The sequence below is a fragment of the Lutjanus erythropterus genome, chromosome 19 (genome assembly GCF_056507025.1).
Source record: "Lutjanus erythropterus isolate fLutEry1 chromosome 19, fLutEry1.hap2, whole genome shotgun sequence".
Taxonomy (NCBI): Eukaryota; Metazoa; Chordata; class Actinopteri; order Lutjaniformes; family Lutjanidae; genus Lutjanus; species Lutjanus erythropterus.
In genome coordinates this window covers 23,633,177-23,659,822 of record NC_139335.1, presented here as the reverse complement: position 1 = coordinate 23,659,822, position 26,646 = coordinate 23,633,177, and the positions used below count along the sequence as shown (strand labels likewise).

At 41.1% G+C, this 26,646-nt stretch overlaps 1 protein-coding gene across 1 annotated transcript in view; it reads left to right on the top strand.

Annotated features, from left to right (window-relative positions):
- Nucleotides 1-25,661, top strand: part of llgl1 (LLGL scribble cell polarity complex component 1) — a 47,798-nt gene extending 22,137 nt beyond the window's left edge. Inside the window, exons 3-24 of the mRNA XM_084743670.1 lie at nt 215-296; nt 407-567; nt 1,782-1,928; nt 6,173-6,335; nt 6,538-6,673; nt 7,031-7,085; nt 7,955-8,109; nt 8,262-8,482; nt 12,041-12,108; nt 13,299-13,473; nt 15,498-15,602; nt 18,350-18,642; nt 19,239-19,389; nt 19,479-19,617; nt 19,743-20,056; nt 20,176-20,367; nt 20,543-20,615; nt 20,737-20,851; nt 21,293-21,357; nt 22,243-22,378; nt 22,486-22,568; nt 24,464-25,661. Of these exons, the coding sequence (XP_084599796.1) occupies nt 215-296; nt 407-567; nt 1,782-1,928; nt 6,173-6,335; nt 6,538-6,673; nt 7,031-7,085; nt 7,955-8,109; nt 8,262-8,482; nt 12,041-12,108; nt 13,299-13,473; nt 15,498-15,602; nt 18,350-18,642; nt 19,239-19,389; nt 19,479-19,617; nt 19,743-20,056; nt 20,176-20,367; nt 20,543-20,615; nt 20,737-20,851; nt 21,293-21,357; nt 22,243-22,378; nt 22,486-22,564 (3,025 nt within the window). The 3' untranslated portion in view covers nt 22,565-22,568; nt 24,464-25,661. The remainder of the gene's footprint in view (nt 1-214; nt 297-406; nt 568-1,781; nt 1,929-6,172; nt 6,336-6,537; nt 6,674-7,030; nt 7,086-7,954; nt 8,110-8,261; nt 8,483-12,040; nt 12,109-13,298; nt 13,474-15,497; nt 15,603-18,349; nt 18,643-19,238; nt 19,390-19,478; nt 19,618-19,742; nt 20,057-20,175; nt 20,368-20,542; nt 20,616-20,736; nt 20,852-21,292; nt 21,358-22,242; nt 22,379-22,485; nt 22,569-24,463) is intronic.
- The last annotated feature ends 985 nt before the right edge of the window (nt 25,662-26,646 follow it).

The window sequence follows — 26,646 nt, the reverse complement described above, 5'->3', positions numbered from 1 at the left end:
CACTTGTGTAGTTTGAAAGTGGTTACATCACGTTATTGCCATTAATATGTTATAAGTCCCTGCTATGTTTGTTTCACTTTCAGTACTCGGTTTAATAGCTATTATATTGTTTTAAACGTGGTATCGAAAAAGGACTGAAGTATCAATACTTTTGACAAACTTATTGTACTCTGTAAAAGTTGCCTTGTGAATTTCCTTGACGGGATGCTTGCAGCTATGGGGCCCCGGGTGTGGAGTTCACAGGACTACATAAAGATACCACTGCTGTCACACAAATCCACTTCCTGCCTGGACAGGTAAGCTACGTGCCACCTACTTTCTGAATGTAATGATTGATATGTGATGAGAATCAAAATTTGTGGTCCCAGTGATGTTTGATGTTAATGCTTACCGTTCTCTGTGATAGGGCCGCCTGCTGTCATTGTTGGATGACAATACGATTCACCTGTGGGAGCTGGTGGCTGGTGCCCCTAGAGAGGTGGGCGGGGTTAAGAGAGAGGGTGTGGTCTGTCTGCAAGAAGTCAGCAGTTACAGCCTCCCAGGAAGACCCGGCATTGAGAGCTGCAGGTATATTAGAGCCTACTAATACCATTGCAACTTTTCATTACTTTTTATCTCTTAAAGGTACAACCCTGATCCTAAATACTGCATGGGCAAATAGGCCAACAGTTTAAGAACAACATTTCACATCATACACGTGCAAGGGTTCAGAGAATGTGGAGAAATTTCTGCAAATAAGGGAGAAGGCTGAAACCCAGCATTGAATGCCTGTGACCTTTGACCCCTCAGGCTGCACTGCATTAAAAACCAGCATGGCTGTTTAAAGGATACTGTATGGGCTTGGAATCCCTTCAGAAAACTGTTGTTGGTAAACACAGTTTGTTGCTGCATCTACAAAAGCAAATTCAGACTCTATCATGCAAAGCGACTTCTCTGTGCCGGAGCTCATCTGAAATGGACTGACAGAAAGTGGAGTAGTTTGCTGTGGTCTGATGAGTCCAAATTTCAGAGTGTTTTGGAAATCATGGATGGCGGCAGGTTTTAGAGCAACATATGCTGCCATCCAGACGACGTCTTTTTGTCTGGATGTCCCTGCTTGTTTCAGTGAGACAGTGCTAAGACAAATTCTACATGTTACAGCAGTGGCTTTGTAGTATTCAGTTGTACTTTATTCAATGGAATATAGGTCAAAAAGGATTTGCAAACCATTGCATTCTGTTTTTATTTACGTTTTACACACCGACTTTTATGGAATTGGGGTTACATAATGTTTAAGGTTTTCATCATCATTCATAAATCCAGTGTCTTTGTACTATTACGGCTGCCAATCATTCTGCTGTAATTGTTAAATATATTTGCAGTCATTAGTCACATAAAGAAGTTTGCAGCAGTCCGTCATTCCTGATACAATGCATGCACCCGTTAAAATTGTAAAGATTCTAACTTTAAAAGAATTTGTCAAGCAGATACAGTTGTTAATGAAAGACATGACAGTAAAACATAAATACACACTTTAATGGTGCCTGCCATTAGACTCATTGGGCTCACTGCAGCCAAACAGATGATATAAACAATCAGTGTTTCCTGAATGAGAGTTGAGTCCCAGAAATTTTCTCAACTGATCAACAGAGAACCTTGTGGTTATATGATTATACTCCACGCAAGGCAAACGAGGCGAGTGAACATCACTGGAAGTGATTATGTTATGTCTTGTTCCTCATTAAAGTGAATGGCAGCTTTATACTTTTTGTTCTTCCTCCTGTTCCTCTTCTTTTTCTCAGTGCCACTCGGGTGACTGTCCTCCTCTTGCTGAGGTCATGTGACCTGCTCTGCATTGGAACAGAGGGAGGGGGCGTGTACTTTCTGGAGTTGCCAGGCCTCTCGCTGAAGGACAGCCAGACGCTGCTCCAGGATCAGGTCACCCAGAGGTGAGACTGTCGTGTGAATGACTTCACAGAAGTAAATAAAAAATGTTAAATAAAATATAGAGCCAGTGAGAACTGATCTGTATTCAGTATCGAGTTCCTCACATGTTTATCTTATGTAGTTCCTTTCTCTGCCTGAAACTCTCTCCTTGACTCGGTCTTCATTCCCTCTTCTTGGTCCCCGTCACAGTATGTCTTCATTTAAACAGTAAACACTCCAGTTTCCTCCACTGACAGCTCCAGCTGAGCAGGTCGGACACACACATGCATGCAGGAACAAATATCCCTCTTGACCCTGGCAGCACCAGCAGCAGGCAGGTCAGGGTCGTGTGGTTCAGGGACCATGAGAGCGGTCAGATCTCCAGGACACTGTTTGGAAACGTGTGATATATCAGAGAGGGAGGAAGAAATGTTTAGTCAAATTGGCGAATGTGACTAAACATAATGTGAATAAAACTAAGATACACCCTCCTTGAACACCATTTCTACCTGAGTCATGTCAGATAGATTTCCAGTGGCAATTGTTTTTTTTAAACAATGAAGACAGCACGTCCTGTGATCCCACCCTTCTTTACGACATTATCAAACTCTTTTTTTTTTTCATGTGTGAGACTTGTATATTGTGTGATTCATTTGAGTCAGGTAGCTATTACTATACGTGGAACTTATTGTAGTACCTGTGTGAATTGCTGATGCATCAGTTGCAAAAAAAAAAAAAAAAAACGGCTGTCATTTTATTGGCCCTGGACTTAATCAGGGTCAACATGAAACACATTACAAGCAAGACTCAAAGGAGGGATATGTGACTGTTCAAAAACGAGTACTGCAGTCCAAATATTGACTTGAAAAGCAAAGTGAAGACGAGACCTACATTACTCAGCTATTTATAACTGCAAGTTGTTTGCCCATTATCCTGAAAGCAAAAAACCCACTGCTCTGAAAATACAAACTCTGGTGTTGGAGCTCAGTGACTGCCTGCCAGACTCCATTAACATATTGCTCAGTTTAGCTGCTACAAACATCTACATCTTCTAGAAGACTATTTAGAATTTGTTACAACTCAGAAACAGACACTTACTTGTTCAGCGAACATTTGCTTATATCTTAACAAAAGCAGTTATTCTGGCCCAGAATGGACATTTTGAAAGAGAACATACTGGTTGTATTTCAGTTTAGCACGTTTTAATACAATTTAATACAATAAATATATTACAAAGTTCTTCTTTAAATAGGGCACAAAGCATGAAAAAAGTCAGTGTACCAGAGGGGAATGGCTGACAATTCGTCAAATGCGAAAACACCGGAAAACTGCTTAAACAAAAGGGAAATGTGGTCACAAATAGACCAGTACTAATGCTGGTTGAAAGACATGTAATTGTATTACTACAGGACTGTTATAGTGTGTGGTCTATCAGCTAAACTCAGTGTAAGTGCAGCACAGACACATACATAAAACTGCATAATGGATGGTGTAGTGTTTTTTTGCACATACCAGAAAATAGTTTCTTTATTTTTCATGCTACACCCAATCTCTCTGCATTCCTGTGTTGATACACTGGCAGAGTATCACAGAGCTACTGTTGTGTTTCTTTTTCATTCGTCTGTGTGACTGTCTGACTGGTTGGCCAAACCTCTCATTAACCGGGCTTGTTTAGGGAAGTGGGTAGAACTGAGGCCTAACGAGGGCCCTGATAAGGCTTGTGAGTGTGTGTGTGTGTGTGTGTGCGTGTGTGTGTGCACAACACAGGAGAGGTTTTAGACAGTAAGGCTTTGTACCCTCTGCCAAAACACGGTGTTCCGGTTGGGGAAGTGTTTGAGCTGAATCTCCAACGTAGACACACGCACACACACACACACACACACACACACACACACACACACACACACACACACACACACACACACACACACACACACACACACACACACACATAGAGGCTCATCACCAGCACTTCGTAGCAGGATGCTGGATTCCCTAAAAATACTTGTGAACGGAGAGACGGACACAATGGAATGCTTTGTTGGGAATGTTTTTGCCTCTCTGCTTCCGGAGAGGATCTTCCTCAGTGGACACTACCAAAGCAGTCAAAAGTGTGTGTGTGTGTGTGTGTGTGTGTGTGTGTGTGTGTGTCTGTGTCTGTGTCTGTGACAGGCTGACTATCTCTTTTGCGATGATCCTTCTCTGCCTCAGCTGCACCAGAAAGCTGCATCGCCTTCTTTTCCTTCCCTCTTTGTTTGTTGCTTCATTTTCTTTCTCTGCAGTTTCCTCTCCTTTCCTCTTCTGTCTTCTCCCCCTCTTTTCCCCATCCTTCACTGAGGGAATCCTCTGACATCTCGAGGGTGTGTCCTGCTCCACATTCCTCCACTGCCTCAGAGGAATGTCTAGTTCACAAGCTCCAGCAGTTCAGCTCCAGCTTGATGTTGATTTCACTGTTGTTGTTGTTGTTGTTGGAAGAGCAGCCTGTGGTGATATAACAGTTTATACAGATGGTTTGAGTTCAGCATTGATTGTATTATACATAAGTTTAGCGTCCTTTGCAGTTTTGCTGTGGGTTGCTTTGGTGTAAAGAAAAAGAAAGCTTTGGAGTATCTCTGCTGTCCAGTTTCCATGATAACTTACCAACAACATGATGCATAGGCACAAATTTATCCTTCTCTCTCATCATCTTCAAGTACGGCAACACGTCATGTGGTGCACATCAAGTGCCTCTCACAGCACCAATAGGGAGAGTTGTGCTGCAGCACCTCAACCACACACAGCATACACACATAGTTTGGGATATTTCTCAACCTCAACAACTGGTCTCTCCTGAGGAGAGGAAGTCCAGCTGCCATGGGAGCAAACGAGGTGAAGATCTGCTAGTGGAGCTGAGAGTTTTCAAAGTTTTCAAAAAAGTCTAAACAGACTCCTCTCTAAGCCCCAATCCAAATCATGCATTTAAATGAACATGGCTAATAACAAATATTAAATATAGTATAAATAAAAAAACAGTCTAAGCCTAAATGTCACCTACTACCCTTGTAATCACATGAATGATGTATAGAATTTAAGAAATGGAGAAAAGATAGTAAACCATGGATGTGAGTCTCCTTTTTTTTTGTTTGTTTTTTTTAAAGATTTTTTTTGGGCTTTTGCCTTCATTGCGATAGTGACAGCTGAAGAGATGACAGGAAAGGGCATAGAGAGAGTGGGGATGGCACGCAGCAAATGGGCCGCAGGCAGGAGTCGAACCGGCGGCCACTACAGAGGACTGACAGCCTGAGTACATGGGGTGCACACGCTACCAACTGAGCTATAGGGACACCCCATAAATCTCCTTTTTGACTATTTTCTGGCTCACAGTGTTGGGTCCACCTGTTCTCCCTATGGTGACAACAAGCATATAATCACTGGATGGTGGTTAACTTAGACCACCTTAATAATTACATTTTATTGGACTTTTTTTGAAGCTATCATAAGCTTCCCCAAAGCTCCTATAATGAATAGAGCGCCACATAAGTGTGTGCAGTATGCAAGTTATGGAGAGTGAGTGGCGGTGAGGTGAGAGTGATGGTGCTCCTAGCGGAGCGGAAACTTATCAGTAAACTGACAATCTGGCAGTGAATGTACAGTACAGGTCACAGTCTGTCAGTTAATAAACACTGCAGCTTCTCAAGACCAAGAAAAACCTTGTCTGTTATTTCCCAACTGCTGAAAAAGTGTTGGGGTTAACCCCAAAGTAAGCTGAGCAAGAAAGGCTAGCATTAAGCTAATGCTAACTCTAGTGTTGTGCCTTTACATATGTCTGCTTCAGTATCCCTTTCAGAAGCTTTGTAATCTAGCCTTCAACTAACACCGAATGTCTTCTGTAGTTATTAATCCATTTGTCAGTGTTGAGAACAGTTGTTGTTGTTGTTGTTCTTAGCTGCCCACTCGTAATCCCACAATGTCTTGGGTTGACAGCGCTGATCCTTAGATATATTAGTAGATCCATTCACTCATCTCAACATGAAATTGACCCTTGAAAATAAATAAAATTTGCGGTGATGATTGTAATGAGCTAAACCCCGTGATATTGCAGTTATGTGGTTACCATCACAGCCCTAGCTTCCAGTGTTAATTTTTTTATCCCCCAGTCAACATGGCAGACCCCTTAGCCGACAATTATTTAACCTCATTTTGACCTGTAGACATGTATAATTTATAGCATGCTGGGTTACAAACAAGCTACAGATGTAGGATAATGGGTAATGTTTTGTTTTCTCAGCCTGCCAGATGATTACAGATGTGGGAAATCCCTGGGGCCAGTAGAATCTCTGCAGGAACATCCTCAGCAGTCAGGGAAGATTCTGATTGGCTACAGCCGGGGCCTTGTGGTTCTATGGGATCTGAGCACCCGTCATGTTGAACAGCTCTTCCTGGGGAAGCAGGTAACTGGTTTACAGACCAAAGTTTAGTTTATTGCATGATAATGAACATTTTTACTGACAGTGTTCAGTGATTTTTCATGCTGGTCCAATCAAGATTTTTTTCTAAATGTTTTATGGTGTGGTAAGGTGTAATTCCTCTGTTCTGAAACCTGGTCTGACGGCTCTGTGTGTACTTGTGTGTCTATGTGAACCCCCCCTGCAGCAGCTGGAGAGCCTGGTGTGGGAACGATCTGGAAACTTGTTTGTCAGTTCCCATAACGATGGAGGCTACTCTGTGTGGGCGGTTACTAATGGCAACACCTACAATCACCAACCAGTGTCCTCCACCATCCCATATGGTGAGAAATGCATACATCACTCACACACACACACACACACACACACACACACATCTCTTTTGTGTTTCCCAGTTAATGTCTCATCCACAAAGACCAGTTTCCAGTGACTGACTGGACTGCTGACATACTTTGACTCACAGCGACTCGTTATTATGTTGAGAATTAGTCTGACAATGAAACAATGAAACAATGATCCAGAATATGGGTGAGAAAGTTGAACATTTCTTTCTCAACTCTTATTTCCTTTTTTCTTTTGCCCTCTCTTGGACAAAAAATATTCTGGAGTATTTAATAGTTTTAGTCCAAACAATATCTGTGCAGTGTTTTAACTTTGCTGGTCATGGCTGTCTGTCACAGGTCCATTTCCCTGTAAGGCCATCAACAAGATCCTGTGGAGGACAACACAAACGGGGTGAGTGGTTTTATTTTTCCTCTTTGTTTTCTGCAGTCAGACAGGACAGTTTCATCGCAGTGCTAACTAGTAATTTACAGCCAGGAGAAGTCACTCAGTAGAGTGCAGATCTCCACCAGGCAACCTGGAAAGGATATTCAGATGTAAGTCCTTTGTAATTACAACACTTTAATTAGTGACTGTAATTTAATTGCACATTTATTTTCTCAGTGAATGTAACTCATTACAATTACATTTCCTTTATACTTTAATTACATATAACTTGTTACTCACATTTCTGCTAGTAGATAAGCCTTGTTCTAGCTTAGCAGTTGTTGATGACTTAAGAGGAGTGAATAGTCTGTTGTCACTATAGGTTATATATGGGTTTTATAAAGGTTTTTCAAAAACTGTGAATCACTGCAACCATGAGAGGCAATTCAGCAGACAGTCATAACATGCACACTAGATGTTTTAGGCTGATGGATTCAGTTGTGTGCAAGATTAATGTTAAGTCTTATTAGTCATTTACACACACACACACACACACACACACATGCACTCGACCCACTGTAAGATTTATTAGAAGTGTGCGCTCAGTGGAGATCCTCCCCAGGCCACAGATGGTGAAGCACCTACTGCAATTAGTGCCTTGTGATTGTATGTTTCCACCAACCAGTTGAATTACAGTTTGCATCAGACAGATAACGTATGTAGTGAAGACTGAGTTTAAAGGAATTTAATAATAAAAGTTATTGCCTGTATTTTTTGCAAAATGGAAGTTGAAAATGATGATGCATAATTATATCTGAAGCACTGGGCTCTGTGGTTTTAAGGTGACAGATAAAATTGACGTGAATAAAATCACTTTGCTTTGTTGCATGCTCCAGGTCTCCAGTGTTGTTATACAGCGGAGGGATGCCCAGAGCCAGCTACGGTGACCGCCACTGTTTGACCATCCAACAAGACAAAGACCACGTCACTCTGGATTTCACATCTCGAGTCATTGACTTCTTCACTGTTCACAGCATAGAGCAAGAGAAAGGTAAGGAGTTAGCCAACATTAATGAAGTGTATCTATGGATTTCTGATTTGGGGTTTTCTTCCCCTTTCACTGAAGATTGTACCCTCTCTTTCAGCTGTTGTATAAAATGTATAATATAGTCCAAATGTTTGTCTCATCTCTCCCCGTTACAGAGTTTGATGAGCCGTCTGCGTTGGTAGTGTTACTGGAAGAGGAACTAGTCGTGATCGACCTCCAGACCCCTGGCTGGCCCTCTCTGCCCACTCCCTACCTGGCTCCTCTCCACTCCTCAGCTATCACCTGCTCCTTCCACATCTCCAGCGTCCCTCCCAAACTCTGGGAGAGGCTGGTGAACGCTGGCAAAGCACAGCAAGGCCGACAACATGCACACGGGGTGAGTCTGATAACTTGATGAAATTCCTTCTTTTGCAGCTGTCAGTTTAAATATATTTAAATACTATGAGTTATGTTGTTAAACCATTTACTCAAATAAGTTAAGCCTGTTATCTGACCATGTGAAATCTTGATTGGATTCAATACTTTAAAGGCATACTATGCAGGATTTCTAAAACTAAACAAGATCAGTGTATACATTCTATTAATCCCTATAACCCCTCTGAGTCATCACTTATGACCCACTAGAAGTGTGTGATGGTGTCTGTATGGGCAGAGACATTGTCCTCTGTCTGTACTTTCTTATTTTCTCAAAATTGGCTGTATTCAGGATGTTTCTGGTCGTCTGTTTTTGGGCAGTGACGTGTAGATCTCACTAAATAACAGCACACAGGTTGTGAGGTTGAGACTATAAAAAGCCGGTGGCTCAAGGTGTTACTGTCTCCTCAAGAGGTTAAATACCTGGAACTCTCTTTCAGTCACTTCAAGTCACACAGAACTGAAGAACTCTCTCAGATGACGATTGAAACATCTTCAAGAAGCGCAGCTCCCTAGCAAATAGTAGGGGTGGGGGAAATACGTAGTTCTTAGATGCATCGCAGTACAGATGGGGAAGATTCTGAGTCAAATCATAAATGTCAGAAATCGGTTCTCTAAATGTCAGTTAACATGTTGATAGAGCAAAAGGAACTGCGAGGGTAGTGCAGCACCTGGATGGTCTACAGCACACTCATGCTAGTGTTATCAGCAGTTAACATGGAGATGTACTCAATCTTCTCTAAAGGCACCAGTTGCAAGCATGTTTTTGCATATAGAGTCTAAATAATTGTGTTCATGAGGTGAACATGAAGTGTACTGTGAATGCTTTTTAACGCCATCAACCAAAGATTAATGTTAAGATGTGAATGAAATGAAGCAGTAATCAGCTATAGCAAACAACCGCAGCATTAAACAACTTCAACCAACTCTATGATGAAGAAAATAACTCTGCTAAGTCGTTTTCCCAGAAGGTCTGTGCCTGCTCTGCATGTGTGACAGCGATGTGTTTCCCTGGAGCGAACAGTGCATCAGAGAGGCTGCTTCCCACTGCTGGAGACATAATGTTAATAACAACACAGCAAAGCACACTGCCTCCCCCTCTTTTGTTATTCTCCTACAGGCAGGAGACTGTATGATGCTTTCAAAAGGATTAATTAATTAATTAATGCAGTTAACTTTTTAGAATAAAAAGCCTGTGGACCATTTAATTGCCAGTTAGGTTTCATATTGTTTTCCAGTAACAGACTGAAAATTGTGCCGCTTTTTAAAATCGGACAAAAAGATTCCCACTCATACATGTAACGTGTATCGTGTTTAGTTCTAAACTCGGCTGCTTCTTGAGTTTTGTTGAGGATGGCTGAACATGAGTAGCTGCAGATGGATGCAACCCAACCAGCACCTCTTAAAAGCTTAAAATTTGGATGCATCAGGATGCATCCAGAATCGTTTGATCACTGAATCGTAGCAATCAGAAAGTAATCATAATTCTTACAAACCCACCAATGCAGCACCTTCCTGTAGGGTTGTGTGGAGGTGTGGGTGTGTTTGTGTATTTGTGCTTTCGACCATACCTTGTGAAATAATCAGAAAATAACATTTTATTTCTGTGATTCACTGGCAAAGTGACTAAACACAATTTTCTGACAGTCATCTTTTTGTACAACATGGACTGGTCACAGTTTATTACTTTGCTGTTGACTTGCTACTTTAGTTTTTTTCAGCTACATTAAAAGAGAGATATGTAAAATATTTACTGCACTAAATCTTAAAACAAACATGATATGTCATCAGAGATTAAGGAAACATTTTAGGTTGAAATACTTGTTTCTCAGACAACAACACTATAACCAGCCAAATTTCCATTACAGGCTGGAATAACTGTTTTTGTTTGCTTATTTTGTGTTTATTAGTTAAAATTAATGCCAAATGTTTTCAGAATGAGTGTCTGTTTATGAGTCATAACAAATTATTAGTAATCTTTATGAAGGAGTAGATATATACAGTTTATAACTGTTAAATTAAGAGTCTGGCAGGCAGCTGAACTCACTTGGGTCCCACCCACATAATCAGCTGTGCTGCTTATCCCACAAATACAGGATCACCACAAATTGGACATCATTGTGAAGGGAAATGAACAGGTTTCCCAGATATAAGATACAAAGCTAATAATACAGTAACAACAGAGATATGATGACATGAACACAAATTTCCTACAAATTTAACTTTTTTTCATTAGTTTATATGTTCATTAAACTCCTTTATAGTAGAAAAAAGAAGGACTTTGCTATTATTTGCATTGATTTGGATGCTGAGTCAGTTATACATTTCTCTACCTTTTTTAATAATTATTTCAAATATATTTTTGGGAATAAACACCTTGAGATGCCTCATCTCGTTTTCATGAGGGTCCTCAGAAAAAAACCCCAAAAACATGGAAAGTATGTAAATATCTGTTACATTTAAACAAAAAAATACATTTAGAAATAATACTAATGATGATACTTTAAACAACCCACATGACACAAAAACAAAACAAAACAAACATCAGCAAGAACATGTAAGGCCTTTCACACGAACATGACATCTCTGACCAAAATGATAAGCGCAATTTTTTAACATCATCAAAAATATTTCTTTCAGGAACTTATTTTCTCTCCCTTTTATTGCAGCATCTTTTGACACTGTGTTACTGTTGGACAGCTGTTGATCTTGGCAGGACATTAGAGGATTATTCTGTTAATTGGTTTATTCATGACAGTGGGGATATTCAATCACAGGAAATCCAAGATGCATGTAAGCGGCTTAACCTGAGAGCACCTTAAACATAACATGGCCAATAGCCAGGCTGCTCATGTTTTAAATGCAACGCCATTTACTCTGATCAATGTGTATACAAACCAGCGTGCTTACAGATTCAAATTACAGGGTTTTATTTTCGCCAAACGGCTCTTAGGTGTCATATCAAGGCTCAGCTGCTGCCTTGTATATTGTACAACTGGGTAATAAGTGAGGTGAAATTGCAGAATTTTGGATCAAAGTAAGGGATATTGCCGTTAAATGGATTATTACTCACAGTCTGGCAGCTAAACAACTATGAGGAAACCGACAGGAGTGTGTGTGACCATCAGCCTACTGGTAGTGTGCTAACTTTAAGAGCAGGTGTAAGCAGTTAAAGGATTAGCATTGGCTTTGTAGCTTAGATCAGCTGTTTGATCAGTGGCAGATTAGACCAACACACACACACAGGCGCAGACACACAGCTGGTATGCTCGTAAATCATCTGCCTGTCTGTGCGAGGCCAAGTCAGAGACACTGGCACTATAACAGAGCAAACTTAACAAAAGCGCTGTGTGTTTTTGTGTACACGTCCTCATCCAGCAGGGCATCCCTGTGTGTCTGGGCCTGTAAATCTTTAAACTGAGGTTCCGATCAAATGGCAAGGATTCAGGAAATATGTCTCTCGCAGCATTTTAATATGAAGGAGTTCTAACTTTTCTTTAATCTTTGTCTGTTTGCACAGAGTTGGCCCATATGTGGAGGGAAAAACCTGGCACCTCCACCCAAACAGCAAGAGCTGCTGTTGACAGGGTATCTGCACAACCACACACACCTACAGCGTTGAAACACTGTGTCCACACTGCAGGTGGATCCAGTATTCATTTTTTTTCTTTCATGGCACAAAGCTGGCGCCAATCTGTTGCTTCCTAGTACGTAAAATGACTAAAAGCTGCATGGAGACATTTTTTTTTGCTTCTGATGTGAACCACATGGATATCTTGCATAAAACTGGATCTGTTTGTGACTTGTCCTGGAAATGTGAAGCCAGATTTTGCCAGCATTTTCCATGGCAGTAAAAAAAAAATCCTGTGACAGCTGGCAGAATAATGCCAAATACAGATGTTTGGCAGAGCTAGCATTGGTGTCGAGCACAATAAAAAACATAAAGGAAGTGAAAAGCTGGATCTGTTGGAATTTGGGGAGACATCAGTTAAGGCAAAGACACAGGTTTACTGGAAACCAAAGTAGTGAAATAGGGGTGTAACGATTCTCCAAATCCATGATTCAATTTAACTTTGGACTTTCCCTGCTCTATATGCAAATAAACATGAGGTTCCAGCATTTCACTGAGCCATGTTTCAGGTCCACCCAAAAAGTCCTGAGCACAGAAATCGTATCAGTCAACTCCACAGTTCAGCACATAGTTCTCAGTATTTTCACATTTTCACCAACTATGTTCTAACATGTAGAATGTGACTTGAAAATTAAAGGTAATGTTGAACTGTGGATTTGGAGAACCATGTCAACACCTGTAAACATATCAGCTAAACATCTGCATGTTAGAACCGCTGCGTCTAACTGCACCCTAACAGATCTGCTAGCATGGATGTAAACCATTTATCATGTTATTAATGTAAATAATGATAATTGCACAGTAGCAGCACCCAGACTCTGTTTGACCTGAATGTAATGGAATCTTAATTAGTATCATTAATAATACCTGTTTACTCTACTGTTACACATCAAAATGACCATTCAAGTTGATCCAGTGTAAACAGAAACTGAACATTATATATTTATTACATTATACATTATATAACAGGATTTATTGTAGGACAATTGCATTGGTTTGCATTAAATGTGGTTATGTGCTCTAATCAACCACAACTCTGTATTTACGACCAGACCAAAGACATCGGATATGACCCGAGCAATCTTGATTGACTTGCACTGAAATGTATTTTTGTAAAAATATTTCCTTAAATCTTATGTGTTTACAGACATGAGGACGGCACCGTGCGTTTCTGGGATGCATCGGGTGTTGCTCTTACTCCACTGTACAAACTCAGCACGGCCAATGTCTTCCACACTGACTGTGACCCTAGCGACGATGCTGAGGACCCTAGCAACGACCCCGACATGCAGCAGGAGGAGGAATGGCCTCCCTTTAGGAAGGTGAGAAGTGAGGCGGAGAAGTGATGAAGTAATGAGTAAGGATCTTTCCTCCGGAGATCAGACACAGGGTCTTATTTTATGGGGTGTGGGAATAAAAACAATCTGTGTTTTACTCACACACACGCACACGCACACACACACACACACACACACACACACACACACACACACACACACACACACACACACACACACACTCTCACACTCACACTCACACTCACACTCACACATACACAGTCAGTCATTCCTGTGACAGTACATCTGTGGCCTAATTTTCTCATCTGGTTGTTTTCATGTGTTTGGTTTTCAGACAGACCCACCCCATTGTTCCTCTTATTAAAACTCGACTCTGAAGGAACCACAGTCTGATTCTGTTTTCATGGCCTGTTTTCTGCACAGAATTACATTTAAATGAACTGATTCAGCATCAAGAGGCAGAATGTCACGTCAAGGGAACCTGACCAAGTAGTTTGGCTTTGGTAGATTGCTGACAGAATAAAGAGATAGATCGCAAAGTGAAACACTCAATGAATACTTAAATCAGCTGGATGATAAAGAAGAGCTGTGATCAATAATAGATTTAAAAAAGTCTAGAAGCTAATCTTGAGTGATACATTTAATAGTGAAAAATAAATTAAATTAGCTTGTAGGCTGTTTTCTCCCTCTTCTTTTCTTCCTATTCACTGTTTTGCTCCCCCCACCTTTCCTCGTGTATCCTGTGGTAACAGAGCTGCATGTTCAGGAATGTGGCCCTCATATGGGATGAGGAGCCTTTCTCTTTTTTTCCGCTGTAATGAAAACCAGACCCATCAGCCCACTCTCTCTGTGCATGTATGTGTGTTAGTGACCAACTTCTTTTACTCTTTGTTTTGCCAAGACACAACTCCCATGTGAGAGGGATTTCTATTGGAATTCCTACTGTGTGTGAAGGACAGATTAATGCACATGTTTTGCTGAGTGGGTAAAGGGGGACCGTCCTGGCATTTGGCAGATAACAGAGGAGGGAGGGGGGCGTTGGGAGGGCATTTTGACCCCGGTCTGCCACAAGGGAAGTTGTTTGTAGTTGGTTCAGATCAAAGATTCATGACCCCAATTCCAAAAGAGTTTGGACGTTGTGTAAAATGTAAATAGCACTTTGCAAATAATTTTCAACCTATATGCAACTGAGTATAGTACAAATATAGTTAAATAAATATAGTTAATATTCAAAACATTGCTGTTTTTATGTAAACATACACTCATTCTGAATTTGATGTTTGCAGCGTGTTTCCAATAAAGTTGGGACGGGGGCACAGACTGGGAAAGTTGTGGGATGCTCAGAAAATACCTGTTTGGAACGTTCCACAGGTTAACTGGTAACAGGTGACACTGTCATGATTGGATATTAAAGAGGCGTCCTCGAAAGGTTCAGTCACTCACAAGCATGGATGGGGCATAATTCCCCACTTGGTGAAAAACTGTGGTCAAATCATCCAACAATTTAAAAACAATGTTTCTCAACACCATCTACAATCCGTATTATCCGTAAAAGAGAATCGCACGAAATCTCTGCACGTAAAAGGTGAGATTGAACACCTATATTGAATGCCTGTGACCTTTGACCCATCAGGCAGCACTGCATTACATATGTTGCCATCCAGACTACATCTTTTTCAAAGCCATCCCTGCTTGTTTGTGCAAGAAAATGCCAAGATATATTCTGCATGTGTTACAACAGCATGGCTTCATTGTAAAAAGGTTTGGATAGTAGACCGGCCATCCTGCTGTCCAGACCTGTCTGTTGAAAAAGTGCCGTGTGTTATGAAGCGCAAAATACGACTCCGGACTGATGAGCACTTAAAGTTAAATATTAAGCAAGAATGAGAAAGAATTTCAATTTCAAAACTTCGACAATTTGTGTCTTCAGCAGCTGATGACGGATGAAGATCTCTGTTCTCCACAAACTACTAGAAGAATGGAGTGTTTCCTTACATTTATCCTGCCAATATCAGCTGATGGTTGTGTGTGTTTTTGTTTGTGTGCAGGTGGGCTGTTTTGACCCGTACAGTGATGACCCCAGGCTGGGCATCCAGAAAATCAGTCTGTGCAAATACAGCAACAAGCTGGTGGTGGCTGGAACTGCTGGGCAGGTAAAGATGCACATACAATTTCACACACACACACACACACATATGTATTAAGCTCTGTCCCACACTGTCTCGGGTCATTTCTAAGGACACAATACAGTAAGTTTTCTTTCCATGTTGTTCTTCTTAATAGTCAGTGTATTAACTATAGTAGATGTCAGTCAGCACGCCCCCAGATTGGAGAAGCAGATGGGGGCACCAGCTATGGACAAGGTCAACTACAAAAAGTATTTTAGCCATTTTAAAATGGCCCACCTGAAAAAAATCAGCTTCAGTTTCAGTGAACCCTGTATTTAGAGTATTTTCACTGTTTTACTTTGCCGTCAGACAGCCTGTTCTGACAGGAAAACTGCCGTTATAGCAACCAAACATTGCTTTCTCCAAACCAGTCAAACTTCATAGGCAAAATTAGTAATTGTACCTCACAGAACACAGAAATTACTTATATATCATTGCCTCGATCTGTTTCTGTTATAGCGTGACTTTGGTGAATCTGAACAATTCTTTGAAAACATTCAAGTCACTCAATAATATAAACAAACTAAAAGAAAGAGGCAGTGGTAGACAAGTACGTTAGAAAGAAAAATGACTGATTTGGCTTATATAATCACAGTTTCCCATCAGAAAAGGCTGTCTGATATCAAGGTAAAGCAGTGAAAATAAAATAATCACTTTGGCACAACATGAATAAATACAGATTAATACAATACACATATTGGCAGTTCATAATAGACCAAAAATATCAGCAGTATGCCGGTGCACACATATAATTTACTGTCTTGTTTTCTTGCCAACAGTAAATTTGCTAATGTTAACTAAATGTCCATGTGTGGCATTTTCTGTGAATGAGATGAAGCTAGCTGATTAACTTGGCAGGCAGAGAACTGCAGCTGCAGTCACTTGAGCACTCTCACACTTCATAGCTGCTTAGCTGAGATGCTACAGCTGAAGTAACTGGAAGTATGTCATTCGTAACAAGACTTAAAAATCTCTACAAACTGTACATGAGTGTTTATGCTCCCCACATTAACAGTGCTGGACTAAACAAATAAAATCAACATGCCTGACTAGTGCTGTCCCCTGAAACTTCGTTTGTTGAATCATCAGTCAGAGACCCCTCTTTTTCGAGCAGTCGATCAATCGTGTTTTTATGGTTTTTGTTTGATTTTTAATATCAAGTTGTCTTAGCAAAAATATCTCAAACAATGTCAACATTGCATTAAAAATTACATAATTGATGACTGACACTTAATGACAACAGTCATAAAGATTGAGTTTTATGCGCACACCTTCAAATTAAGTGTTTCCAAAGAAGGAATCCTTAATATATTTTTATATTAATTCACATGACATGTGCTGGTAGTTGATGAGAGGTGAAACAAGTGTTTGGTAAACAAGTTTCAGCTCTTGCTTTTTAGTTGTGTCATTGTACACAGAACAGTGCTTGTAAACTTTACAAACCGTCTCAAAATCACTACAGTACAACACTGGAAGTGGAGAGAAATTATAGAAACAGATGGCAGTGTGATGCTGAACAGTGGCTGACAGCGCTCTGGCAGGAGAGACACTTTGTGGGATCGTATACGTGAGCAATGAGCAGGACGCACACTTTTACTTTCTCTGACTGTGTGGATATCTGATGTTTCATCACAAATGATGAAGAATGGCATTAAAACGTAATGTAGCCTAAAACATGAGACTCATGTAGGCTTTAGCGTGGTGTTCAACTGGAAAAAAAAAGAGGGAATCATTAAACATTCATATGGAACAGCCAAATCCAATTTGACTGATAAAATTAGGTATAGGTACTATAGAGGTAGGTACAGCCCTAATGCTAACAGTTTTGCTAATGTAGCTTTCATAGTAGTTGGGGTAACAAGGGTAACACAACAGAAAATATCTGGGGTCAAAATTAACAGCGCTCGTCCTTTTTTGAGCATCAATATGCATAGCCAAGTTGATGGCACTCAGCCTTTTAGATTATGAGATATCTTGTGTGCAAAGTTGATATGGCTGAAGGTGGTGAGCGTTTTCTTCCCCAGTGGAGACTGTGCTCAATAAATTTCATGACAATGTTCCCTTCAGATTTTGATATTTATGTGCACAAGTGGGAGTTCTGGGCCTGACAGTGGTGCTAGAGGAAAGGTTAGGAGATCTGAAAACATTTGCATTAATCTTCTGGAGATCATAAATATGGATGAGTACCATGAATATTCATACAAAATAAAATAGGATTTTTTTTTTCGTGGACCACATTTAGAAAACCACTGGCTATTTTCTGGTGAGTGAATATTTAGACTCTTTGAGCAGCACATGGAGCAAATATTACAGCTGCTCAGCTGAATAAATGCCCAACTCTGACAGAAGTGCCTCAACTCATAATAAACTAGTTATTATTAACTTTTTCAGCAGGTCCATCTTCTTTTACTGCCTCTTGTTTAAATGATGAGGGATTTGTTGTTATGATAGTCCATTTTATGGCTTTCACTTCACTCAGTATTACACTTTGTGGAGAAGAAGAGCTCTTTAATGTGCTAATAATTTGAAAAACTGGGTCATACAAGACAAGTGTGTTACTGTAATGATCGTCTCTCAGCTGTGATGACATTTCACAAAAACATTCATCCATGTTCTTTAAATATCACACTCCTGCAACAGATTTCTCTTGTATTCTTTTGTAGTTTTGAAGATAAAAGCAGGTACTAAAATAAAAAATGATCCCTGAGGTTTCTTCACTTGTGTCTCTCCAGGTGATTGTTCTGGGTTTGAGTGATGAGCGTTCGGATCACTTGGTCGACGTGTCGGTGGTTGATCTGCTGCAGGACAGGGAGGGCTTCACCTGGAAGGGCCATGACAGGCTGGAGCCACGCCTTAAACCCGCCCCCTTCCCTCCGGGCTTTCAGCCGCTGGTGCTGGTGCAATGTCTGCCCCCGGCCTCTGTCACAGCTGTGGCGCTGCATGCAGAGTGGAACCTGATCTCCTTCGGAACAAGTCATGGATTCGGCCTGTTTGACTACCACAGACGAAACGCTGTGCTGGCCAGGTTGATATTTTTTAAATTTTTGGTGATTGCAAGTCAGAGAGTGGATAGTTTTTAACTTTAAGCGTATTAAATCCCTGCTGCTCAAACTCATGAAACTTGGCACACGGGGCAGTTGTGAAAATTTACACATATGAGTTTTAGCAATGGGCATGGCTTTATGATTTGCCAGTACAATAAAACTGGAAATTGTTGTAACTTGAGTGTACATTGTCCAGTTTGGCCCACAGTTCACACGTTTGAGAAGAGTACCAGCCTGAAGACATCTACGTGCTAATTAAGACTCATAGTCATTGCCTTGTGTGACAGTTATTTGATTTACATTAAATTTTCACAGTGTGGTTTACACTTGACATACCGAAACATTTAATTAGTGGGTGTTCTCTAGAGCCACCTAGCGGAGACACAAGGCTGCAGCCATGACATGTCCCAACACGCGTCGGGGTGCGAGGGCCTGGTCATCGCTGCTTGCAACTTTAATTATCTCTTTCCTTTACTTTTGTTTTTCAGTTAGACAATAGTGTTGATGAAATATGAAAAATCTAAAATATTAAAAACTGTAACCATTCATTATGATCACCCTGCTGCTCTTGTCCTAGGTGTACCCTGCACCCTAATGACTCCTTGGCGATGGAGGGCCCCCTGTCCAGAGTCAAGTCCTTGAAAAAGTCCTTACGACAGAGTTTCAGACGCATCCGCAAGAGCAGGGTGTCAGGAAAGAAACGCACCATCACCACACCCACCAGCAAGGTAAGTGAACGTCTCTTTTCAGCAGTAAGAGGGTCACACAGAACGTCCGAACTGAATGAAGTTCTGTGTTTTGTGACCCTGTCATTCAGGTCCAGGAGGCCAACGCCGCTCTAGCAGAGCAGGAGGATGTGACTCCGGTCCAGCGAAGGATTGAACCCCGGTCAGCAGACGACTCGTTGTCTGGAGTGGTCCGATGTCTCTGCTTCGCTGACACCTTTCTACGTGACGGTGTGTTTACTTACTCAGTGAATGAAGGCTGTATTGTTCTAGATTCACTTCATGAGCTCAATATTTTCATCAAACATAATTTCCACAGCACTAACTCTACATGCTGTATTTTTTATATCCACCAGGTACGCACCACGGCCCCACGCTATGGGCGGGCACCAACTCAGGGAGTGTGTATGCCTACGCTCTGGAGGTGCCAGGCGTGGGCTCGGGGCGCATGTGCGAGCGTGGTGGAGCTGGTGAGAGCAGTGTGTGCGTGGAGGCGGTATTGGGTAAAGAGATCCAGCTGATGCACAGGGCCCCCGTGGTGTCGATCTGCGTGTTGGATGGCCGAGGGAAGCCGTTACCAGATCCATACGAAGCCTCTCAAGACCTTGCCATCGCTCCGGATATGACCAACGCCCACTCTGTCCTCATTGCCTCAGAGGAACAGCTAAAGGTAAAGACACCTTTATTACAGTGTATTTCTCGTTCAATAAAAGGTTGTAACTTGGATCAGGAGACTGTCAGAGACTTGTGATGTTGCTCTAAAAACTTTTCACTCTGTTCTCTCTCTAGGTGTTCTCTCTCCCCAAGGTGAGCGCTAAGACCAAGTTCAAACTGACAGCACACGAAGGCTGTCGGGTGAGGAAGGTGGCCCTAGTGGTTTTCAGCTCCACAGCTCAGGAGGACTACAGTGAACACACACTGGTCTGTCTAACCAACCTGGGTGACATGCACCTCTTTAACATACCTGGCCTTCGACCACAGGTAGAGTTTTGGGCATCGAGTGTGTTAGAAAAGTCTAATTTGGACAGTATGAAAGTTTGTGTGTGCGTTTTACAACAGTATACAATAATATGGCAGCATAATTTTTATGTTGGATTTTATTTTAATGAACTTTCATGATGCATTGTTAATTAATGTCTAATTTGTGCGTCTTTAGGTGCGCTACGACTGCATCCGTAAAGAAGACATCAGCGGCATTGCATCCTGTGTTTTCACCAAGAACGGACAGGGTGAGGAAAATTTACTTGATTCTATTGAAAATATAGTAAAAAAAATCAAACTGTACTGAAAGTCACAGCAAGTGTTCAAAATCGAAATAGTCTAAATGTTGTCTGTTTGTTTTCCACACAGGGTTTTACCTGATCTCTCCCTCAGAATACGAGAGGTTTTCGCTGTCTGCCAAGGTCCTCACTGAACCGCTCTGCTCTGTTCAGCTGGACCGACCACTGGAACCCACACCTGCCAGGTAACACACACACACACACACACACACACACACACACACACACACACACACACACACACACACACACACACACACACAAATCCCATACTTCAACCATAGACTCTATAATAAACAGGATTTCAGTCTAATTAATGTACAGTCTGTGGCTCCAACTAGCTATTTGTGTGTGTGTGTATAGATATATATATAAAAAAATCCAGTCCTGCTCATTTACATGCATTTTCCAGGGGCCCACTGTAAGCCTCTTAATGATTGGTGGTCCCCGGACCCCACATTGGAAACCACTAAACCTATTGTTGCTAATGCTGTTCCATGGGTTACCACCAGCTCGAGGCACTGAGCTGCATGTGAAACCAAAGAAATGATACTTTTACTGTTATTGCTGTATTATTACTCCATCCACTGCCAAAGCAAATGGTGCGTGCTCATGTGTCTCCTCAGCGATGGCACGACAACGCAGCCGCAGGCCAACGGAACCCACAAGAACCAGATGGGTCAGGCTGAGGGTAGGTCTGAACACACACACACACTCGCTCAGGTTTTCCCTTTGCTCCCTCTCTCTCCTCCCCCTCACTTGTTATTTCTCTCCTCCTGTTTATTCTCCCTCTTCATCACACTCTCCTCTCTCTCTCTGAACCTCGTAAACTGCGAGCAGGCCTTGTAGGGGTCCCCCTCTGGTCTCCATGGTAACCATTCAATATGCCCGAGTTGCCTCTCCTGCCCAGCACCTCCTTCCCTGGCAAGAAATGTTGGTTGCTTTGGAGACCAGAGTATGGTTTGTTTATGTCTTGGCAGGTCTGTCATCTGCCACTCTGACTTTAATAATTATCCATCAGGAAAACACAGAATGTTTTTTTTTTCTTTCATTTTGAAATGTTGAAAGCATTAAAGCACCATGAGGATAATATGTTTATAGGAGGAAACACACATTTAAAAGACTTGCCAAGTAGTTAACCTAATGGTATGACAGACCACAGAACCAAAACAATGAGCTGAAAGATGCTAAAACTCCCTCTAGAGCTTGAGCTTTTTGTAATTCTGTCACTATGAATTACTTTTACATTACAAAAAGTTATTTGAAGCATTACTAGTATAAAAATATTTATTTAGAGCAGCTTTAAATGATTAAAGCTGGATTTTGTGAAACAGATTTGATTAAAAAGAAAAATGCGGACTTAAATAATACGTGACCTAAGTGGAAAGAGAGTGCACACAGATTTCAGCCATCTTCATATGTTCTTAAAGTGCTGCTGAACTCCGTTTGTGTTAATCTTTACATTGTTTTAGTATGAAAGATGTCAGATGGTTTCATTGTATCTTTGATTGATTGATCAGTCGCCCGGTGTACAAACATGCTGCGGCCTCAGACTCTGTGGGTTTCTTCCCCACAGGACAAACAGAAGAGCCTCTGAGCGCCCTGTCCTCTCCCGTCTTGGACACCCCGCTGGACTCCCCCCTCAGCTGTGCTGACCTCACCCTGGACTCCACTGGAGAACTGACTGTGGAAGATGTCAGGGATTTTCTAACGTAGGCATACACTCATCTATGTGTGCATGTACACACAAGTTGCACTGTTTAAAATGTAATCTTTTTAGGACAGTAATGACCTTGTGGTTTGTGTATGTGCCATGCAGCACTGTGGACGAGGCAGAGAATAACCTAAAGAACATTAAAGAGGAGGAGGGACGCTCGACTGGCATCCTCATTAACTGAACAGGTGAGACACACACACACACACACACACACACACACACACACACACACACACACACACACACACACAGGTGAGGTATTTAGTTACAGTCATTGTAATGTATATTTCTGCCTGACGTCACATAAAAACGCCAGCATGAGCAGATGTGTGAGCTCACAGATGCTCAGACACAACACTGAAGAACAGAAACACACACACAGACCGAGACACCTGTTTCTAATGGAGCTGGTCCAGAGTGTGCAAACATCAAAGAGTTGAAGAGTTGTTCCGTCTTAGCGATGCATTCCAATAAGCTGCCCTCCACTCTGTTTCCCTCCACTCTGTGTCTCAGAGAAGCCAGCAGAGCAGAAATCTTCTCCATCGAGGCCAGTTGAACAGTGGTGTGTGCTTTTTCAGTGTTTCATGCACTGTTACTCACGGTGTTTTTTTTCACTCTTTGTACTGTTCTGAGATGGCCCGGGGTTAATTTGTGTAGCCTCTTTGTTCACTGTACCAGTTTAAAACCCTCAGTTATTTTATTCTACTTCCCTCTTTTGTTTGTTATTTTTTATGCAAAACCCAAAACCCACAGGCAACGTTATCTTCCTTACAGTCTCGCAACTCCTCAAAAGTAGAGAAGTTGTAATCTTTACTATGGAGCTCAACACAGATCACAGCTGTTAGCAGCACATGTAGCCATGCTTTGTTTTTAATTAGTGATACTCGAGAAAAGGAGAAGGGTGTGTGTGTTCTGGATTTAGCAAAAGAAATGAAAAACTTGCTGAAACTTGGTTGTGTAATGACATAAACCATGGCAGTATCAATCATTAAATGTACTGAAATGTGGGAGTTTCACTTGATATAAAGTAATTAGTTTGTGGTGGTTACCTTCTCTGCACTAACTGCACTCATTCATACAGTTGGATTACTGGCTGCTCTCACAGGAGTCATAAATCAGACATAATCGCTGCTGGCATCTTCCTCCTCAGTCTGTTTGTCAACAGGACTTTTTTTTTTTTTAACTCTCTGCTACCCTCTGGTGGTGTCATCTGAAAATATTGATTACACCTCTACACTGCACGTTCTGTACTATTTTTACTTTAGTTTTAATGTGTGAAACATTCTGTTTTCTTATTGATAATGTTATATGATAATGATATAATAATGTAGATTTCAGAAATGTAGATTTTGTTATATATGTCAATTAGGATAAAAAGATTAAAAAGAATTACTATTCACATTTTAGAGAGGTACTTTAATATGTTTTTTTCAGCTACTGTACTGTGATCAAATGCATTAATGCTGGTGTTTGATTGAATGTCAGAATACATAAAAAAAAAAAAAAAAACTCGACTCACTGCATTTCATTGGTTCAAAATACAACTGCTGTTTTAAATGCAGGGCCAGTGCTGACATAGAGCGACTGCTCTGTGTCACAAGATTGAATTAGGACTGCAGCTAAGGATTATTTAGATGGATTGATCTGTTGATTATTTTCTTGACTAATCGATTAGTTGATAACTGATTAGTTGTGTGCTTCTAGTGACTGTCAAAGCTCCTTCAGACTCTTGTGTTTTGAGTTTTTTTTTTTTCTCTGTGGACACAGAGTCTCAAAGACGCCACTGAATTATGTTACTTATTAAGTTGTTTTATTCTGTATCACATGTCAGCAGTGTTTTCCTCATATGACCATAAGAGCAGCAACAGATTTTAACATGAACATGTCTCAAATTAAGGTCAACAATTTGCACACTTTTTAAGGTAGACCTACTTGTACCCACCACAGTTAACATGTGCTGAAGCGTTTGCATACAGACTGATCAGGATGCACATTTTAGTGTCATTGTTCACATCATTTAGCTGCTAAGCGGTTATGTTTTTTTTTTTCACTCATACTGTCTTTGTGTTTGTTGTTAAAGTATTACAGGGAGGGGCTCAAGTGGTCTGGATGGACCGGATTTCAGTGCTGGACCACAAACATCTCCCATCAGCCCACTGTGGAGCCCCCAGCCAGCACTCTGCACTCTCCTGTTAGCCTGGCACAAACTTGGAGGAAAAGCCTTAAAAACGGACAAAGAATCCAGCAGTAAAGACTCTTGTTGTGGTTCCCCCTGCTGGAAGAACAAAATCATCTTCGTCTACAACCACTTTGGAAACACGACGTTTGCCTCCCACATGGAGACAGAGACAGCCTTTGAGGCCAGCGTGGCACCTGGATGGACCCGATCCTGATTCCAAGAACTGAAAACTGGTATTTCCAGCTTGATGCTCGGTGCGATCATTCCTCCTGGTGACTTGATGTCACAAGGCATTCCCCAGGCGTACCGACTGTGGCTCAGCCTGTGAGGAAAGGGCTGTTACATTCTGCATAGGAGACTTTACCGGTGATGTTTCTGATGTTTTTATACTTCTGTCCACAGTTTTGTGGCATGCTGGGACCAGTCTGAGGTTTCCCCACAGTTGGAACTGGAATTGGCCAAATGTGCTCGTTGATTCCTCGTGCACACTAGTGGATGTGTCGGATTGTTTCTGCAAGGTGCGTGAAACCACCACAGCCATGTGAATGACCTGTGTTTATGAACTCAGCAGAGGCTGAAAGGGAGCGTTTTAGAGAGTAAGACTAGCAAATGAAGTATTTTGAATATCTGAGTATTGAAAGCTGTAGCATTTGTATTATTCCCCTCTTAGGTGCCATTTAAGGGCAGTTAATGGTGCATTAATCAACAGTTTTCAAATCAGTGAGCCAATATGTTCTTACACACAAGCACATCACCACCAAGGTTTTAAGAAGCTCTCTGTTTACTCTCTTGGTGTTGAAGGAAAAAAAGTGCTGGGATAATGAAGGTTTATATTGTAAAGACTGATGCTTTATTAAATATGTTTTGTACGGCTTTTTGAGAAAGTAACAGATATTTTAATGACAAATAGAAAGGGGGATGCAAGAGGAGAGGGTTTACACCGTATTAAAAGGGAACCAGCTGGTGAAGAGGGAAGCAAAGGTGGTGCTATGTATTTAGGACTAGAGGTGGAAGAATATTTTTGACACTTTTTTGGAAATAGATTTATTGCTAAATGCATGGCCTGAAATACAAATACATCCTTCACATCATTTATTGTTTTTAATCAGGCATAATCGGTCAAGTGCCAATTGGGCCTTGTGTCGCATGAGGAAGAGGAGGAGGAGGAGGAGGAGGAGAGGGTGGGCGGTGATTTCACAGAAATGGTACGACAAATTCTTTATGATCAGCGATTGAGAATTTTGTGCTCTAGGACTGATTAAAAGAGAAATCAGTAATTCAAGCAAAGAGAAGGGGATGAAAGGAAATGATGTGGTAAAAATAAGAGTCTTGAGTTGTTAAATCCTCCCTCCTTTGTTAGCGTTACATCATCTCATGAAGAAATCTTTTTGACGGGACTCAGGGAAGTGCGGCAAGGGAAGCAAAGTCAGTCTGAATGCTAAGTGTAATGTACTGTGTACTATGATGCACCCAGGAGATGTCTTTTTTTTTGGGTTTCTGTGAATTGGTGCATTCTGGGTAATATTGGCAAGATGCAGAAGTTTGATCACCAGTATTTTTAACCCCCCTTTTTTATTATAAAAAAGTTTTACTGTGTAAAAACAAAAATATATACAGTATCTATACTTAGGTTTACAGAAGACAGGTTTATAACAGTGAGCCGATGATAGAGTAAAATGTTAGAACTAGAACCTGTTGTATCCTAAAAACCGCTCAGTATTCAAGCTTTTTGATCACCCACGTAAAACAAAATAAAGTAAAAAAAAGGGACCTCACTATAAACTAATGTAGCTCAACAGTTAGGAATGATGTTAATGCTTTTTTACTTTTGTGTTAGCTTTCTTTGGTGCTCTGGTTGACACAAATAATTAACCCTTCGATGCTACAGCTGGCACGATTTACCTTTTTAATTCCACAATTAAGATGAATTTGTTTCTACTTTGTCATTCAGTTTTGTGTGTAGGATTTTAATCGGGTCATTTAGCATTTTGGCTCATGAAGAATTGTGAATGTTAATAAAATTATTTACTCTCTATCAGACTTGTATGCTGTGTGGTTTGGACTTGAAGTGGAGAGAAAACTGA